This window comes from Tupaia chinensis, unplaced genomic scaffold (genome assembly GCF_000334495.1).
Source record: "Tupaia chinensis unplaced genomic scaffold, TupChi_1.0 Scaffold000225_1, whole genome shotgun sequence".
Taxonomy (NCBI): domain Eukaryota; kingdom Metazoa; phylum Chordata; class Mammalia; order Scandentia; family Tupaiidae; genus Tupaia; species Tupaia belangeri.
In genome coordinates this window covers 5311549-5316132 of record NW_006159700.1, presented here as the reverse complement: position 1 = coordinate 5316132, position 4584 = coordinate 5311549, and the positions used below count along the sequence as shown (strand labels likewise).

The window sequence follows — 4584 nt, the reverse complement described above, 5'->3', positions numbered from 1 at the left end:
GCTGGAAAGTGCAAATGCCCAATAAAAAAAACCCCTAAAAAAAAAAAAAAAAAAAAAAAAAAAAAGAAAAAGAAAAAACAAAAACAAAAGAACTTCTTGCTACAGTTCTTCCTTGGCAACTCATTTTCAGAGACCCCTACCTTCTTGGAAACTCTGTTTTCCCTTCCCTCTTCTTTAATAAACTCCCCACTTTGTTAATAAATTCCCCACTTTGCTAATAAACTCCCCCTTTGTTATACCTACTCTCTGTGTCCACGACTCTAGTTCTTCCTGAGCATGGGACTAGAACCTGTGTCTCACTGCGAGTGTGGGCCCGATCTCCCACGTGCCCCCGCATTCCTGTATCAGTAGCAACAATTTCAAGAACCTCTTGGTTAACTATCACATATTTCCTTAGTCCATCTGTGGAGAATTTGACTGGAAAAACATTGGGAGCATCTGGACCCATTTTCCACCTGCCCTAGTTAAAGTTACCTGCCCTCCCCGCTGGCTCCCACATTGAGACTTCCTTTATCCTCCACACCTTGTTTCATCACCCCAGAATATTAGAACTTCATTCCATCCCCCTTTTGATAAAAGAACCAGATGAAGGTCTAAAACTCATCCTATAATGTCTATAGTCTATTACAAAAGGCATATTACAAGTTTTAATTTAGTAAATAATGTTCCATGTCCAGGAGATTTTTTTTTTTTTTGAGACGTTTTTCACTATAGGGCGCGTGCACTCGCCAGACAGACAGAGAGAGACAGAGAGATAGAAAGCGAGAAATCACCCCCCAGGGGGGATGGTCACGCCGCAATCCCTTCTCCTCCATTCTCCTCTCGGGATCTTGGGCACGCATGCACATGCGCCCGGCGTGAGTTTTAAAGCCACCGGGTCCGGGACGCGAACCGTAGTCGACTATATGGGAGTCCAGCGACATAGCCATTACGCTAACTCCTGGTTCCCTCCAGGAGATTTTTATAACACCACTTTCCACTCTTAGATCGCCCAGCTTGAATGAACCCCTTTCTTCCTTGCATCTCAGTAGCACTTTATGCCAGCATAAGTCACTTGGTTTACTGTATTATGATCCAGGCTTCATGATGAAAACTGTGAAGTTCTTAAGAACCTGGTCTCAGCCATCATTGTTTTCCTAACACTTACTGTAGTTTCAGGCACAGAAAATATAGTGATTCAATCTTAATTAAGGGTACTGAACATAATTATAGCTATTAAAAATATTTACTCAGAATGTAGGGGTTTTTGTACACCATGAATTGCTATTCAAGTAGAAATATTCATGTTAATATTATCGTATTACCAATAACTTGAGATTTCCATGAACAATTTACAATTTGCCACAAAATATTACTTTTAAAAAAGGTATAAATCTGGGACCGGCAGATGGTGTAATGTTTATGTTGTTGGACTCACTTTACTTGACTGCAGTTTGAGTCCCAGATGCAGCAGGTTAAAACTCACTCCAGGCATGTGTACGTGTGTGCACAAAATCCCGAGAGAAGAATGGAGAAGGGACTGCGGCATGGCTATCCCCCCTTGGGGGGGTAATATCTAGCTTTCTGTCTCTGTCTCTCCAGTGAGCACACACAGCCAAAAGCAAAAATTCTCTCTAAAAAAAAAAAAAAGGTATCGGGACCAGCAGTTGGCATAATGGCTATGTTACTGGACTCCCATATAGTCAACCGCACTTTGAGTCCTGGACCCAGTGGCTTAAACTCACAGCGGGCTCATGTATGTGCGTGCCCAAGATCCCGAGAAGAGAATGGAGAAGGGATTATGGTGTGGCCATCCCCCCTCGGGGGTGATTTTTCGCTTTCTGTTTCTCTGTCTCTCTCTTTCTGGTGAGTGCATGTGCCCTATAGCAAAAACTTCTCCAAAAAAAGAAAAAACAAGTATGAATCTATACTAATTATTGTATAGTCTTCTCATTGTTCTATTTATTGTTCATATCTTCATTATTAGACAAAGATCTTTATAGGATTGTAACTAATCTATATTACTAGATCCTTTGGTGTCCTGCTTTGTCTAGATTCTTATATTAGACTCATCTGGGAAGTTCTATACAGAAATCTGAGCAAGAATGAGGAAATGGCTGAAACCTCAGATTTTATACTTCCTTTTTCCTTTTCCCACTTTTCCCACTCTCATCAAGCTTCATAGAGAACTGTTTCTATAGCACCTTGCTCTTTGCAATACTCTCGAGCTACTTCAGTCTTTAACATTTTAGTCTGAAAAAGAAAAGAAATCTTCCTTGCTAAAATGACTTGTTTTGTAACTGACTTTAACAAAAAGAAAACAAGGAAAATAACAAAATAAAACAATCATTGGGTATAAGAAGTTTCTTTAGAAATACGTCACCTTGATAAAACTTGTTTTCCTACCCAATGGAAAAGTATATTAAGTTTTTGAGTTAAAATTGAGAGTTTGGATTAGCTTAAGAAGATATATATGGTTCTAATATTTACCTGTAATATTTGCATGTTGTTCATCTTCCTCGGGACTTGCATTAGGGGTGGTAGGGGAAACACTAAGCAGCAGACACACAGAAGCCCAGAAAAAGTGTTGTTTCTTCATTGTGTAAATCATTTCTGAAATACAAAACCCATACACACCTGATAAATAAAATGTTAACATGAACAAAATGCTAGTCTATAGACTAGCAAAAATCTTATGCTTACTTCCAAATGTACTTCGTTGGTTTATAAACCAGAGAACAGAAAACATCTCTCTTAGTGGGGATTGATCACACCACAATCCCTTCCCCTCCATTTCTCCGTCATTTTGATAGGGAGAGACCTTGAATTCATGAATAACTCAGGGCTGATAGGGGCCTGAGAATTCCCAAATTTACTGCTCCTTCCTGGAGCTACAGGGTAACCTGAAACCTTGAATAGGTTAGAATTTCTGCTTCTCTGCCACTTCCATTTTAGTGCAGGTTCAAGCCCCTTCCCCATTCCTAACATCCTGAGACCTTCCCATCCCAATTCCCCGCTAAAAGGTCCATGTCCAACACCCAGTCAGGGCCAGAGATTCAGCGTTAACTCCTCTATGCCCGCTGGTGAAATAGTTTGCCTGTCTCTCCTGAGTGCTGTTGGTGTTCTTCGGCAGCATTTCTGGGATTTGGGGCACACGTGCCCATTTGCCTGGTGTTTTTCAAGCCACCAAACCTGGAATTAGAACTGCATGGTAGACTATGTGGGATCTGGCTCCTTTAAGCAGCTATGGGACTTCACTTCTCCATGTAATTTTGCTTTTGTTTTTGTTTCTGCTATAGGGTGTGTGCATTCACAAGCGAGAAAGAGGAAGAGAGAAATAAAAGTGGAAAACCACCCATGGGGGTGGGGGGCAGGGATGGCCATGCCACAATCCCTTCTCCTTTTGGGATTTTAGACTTATACACACAGGGGCCTGACAAGATTTTATCAGGCCACCAGGTCTGAGATTCAAACCACAGAGTTAGGCATGTGAGATCCTGCACCCTAACCACCATGCCACCTGCTGGCCCCCAAATGCAAATTTTTATGACATTTCCTTTTTTTTTTTTTAGTTTAATTAATGAGAGGGAATGCACACGCACATATGCAAACTGTGTTGTGGGCGAGAGGTGGTGAGTCTGGATAGGGTCTGTTTATACCTTGATCTCCTTCCTATAACTTTCCAGCCCATCAGGAAGTTGGGCACACATGCACCTGGTCATGTTTTCAGGTCAATTGGGGAACTAAATTCAAGGCCAGGCATGTGGCTTCCAGCAGTGTGGTTCAGTATATTACCAACTGTTACCAGGATGGTAACATTTAACGTGTATTTACATATAACATCGACATTTAATGTGTATTTATAGTTCTTTTTGTATATCCTCCATGAGTCATATCTAAAATATGTATGTAGTATTCAAATTTATGGATGAACATATAGTCTTAGTGCATACATTTAATTATATTCCAGGTATTATTTCAACTTATAAATTAAGAAAAAAATGGACAGAAATGGGTAAATAGTCATCAATATGGCTAAGATGTACTGAGAACCATTTTCGTATACAAGTCTGCCTTCCAAATCTTGCTCACGATCGTTCTTTTTCCATCAAACTAATTTATTTTAATTTTTCTTCCCTGTTTTAAATTTCTTTTTATTTATAATTTTTTAGATACAGGCTCTCTCTAGGTTATTGAGATATGCCTCAAACCCATGATCTTCCTGCCTCAGTCTCCTGAATAGCTGGGAATTTAGGTGGGTACCACCGCATCTCCACTTTTATTTATTCAATGCATTTTCAATTGCTGATTTTAATTTTTCTTTGCACTGGTCCCTCTTTTAAGAAGAAAACACATTTTTAGAGTTTCGATTTTTTTTTTTTTAAATATACTTGTTTTTATAATCAATTTCCTAGTCAAGTTTTTTGGTGCATTAACAGACAGCTAGAACTCCAGACAAAAGAAATGCCTGTCATTCCAACTATTTCTTTCCCCAGTTCATTCTTCTTCAATTTAGAGAGTTATCTGATTCAAATGAGTTTCACAGAAAGGTGACTTTAAGTGATAAGTCAACACTTTCACGCTCTAAAGCAAAGAAATTTCAGC

The 4584-nt window shown here is 39.6% G+C and overlaps 1 protein-coding gene across 2 annotated transcripts in view; it reads right to left on the bottom strand.

Moving 5' to 3' along the window:
* The window catches only part of TFPI (tissue factor pathway inhibitor), a 95433-nt gene that overhangs the window by 48902 nt on the left and 41947 nt on the right, over positions 1-4584 (bottom strand). For both annotated transcript variants that reach the window (XM_006147847.3, XM_014587592.2), the window contains exon 2: positions 2470-2592. In XM_006147847.3, the coding sequence (XP_006147909.1) occupies positions 2470-2590 (121 nt within the window). In that variant the 5' untranslated portion in view covers positions 2591-2592. The remainder of the gene's footprint in view (positions 1-2469; positions 2593-4584) is intronic.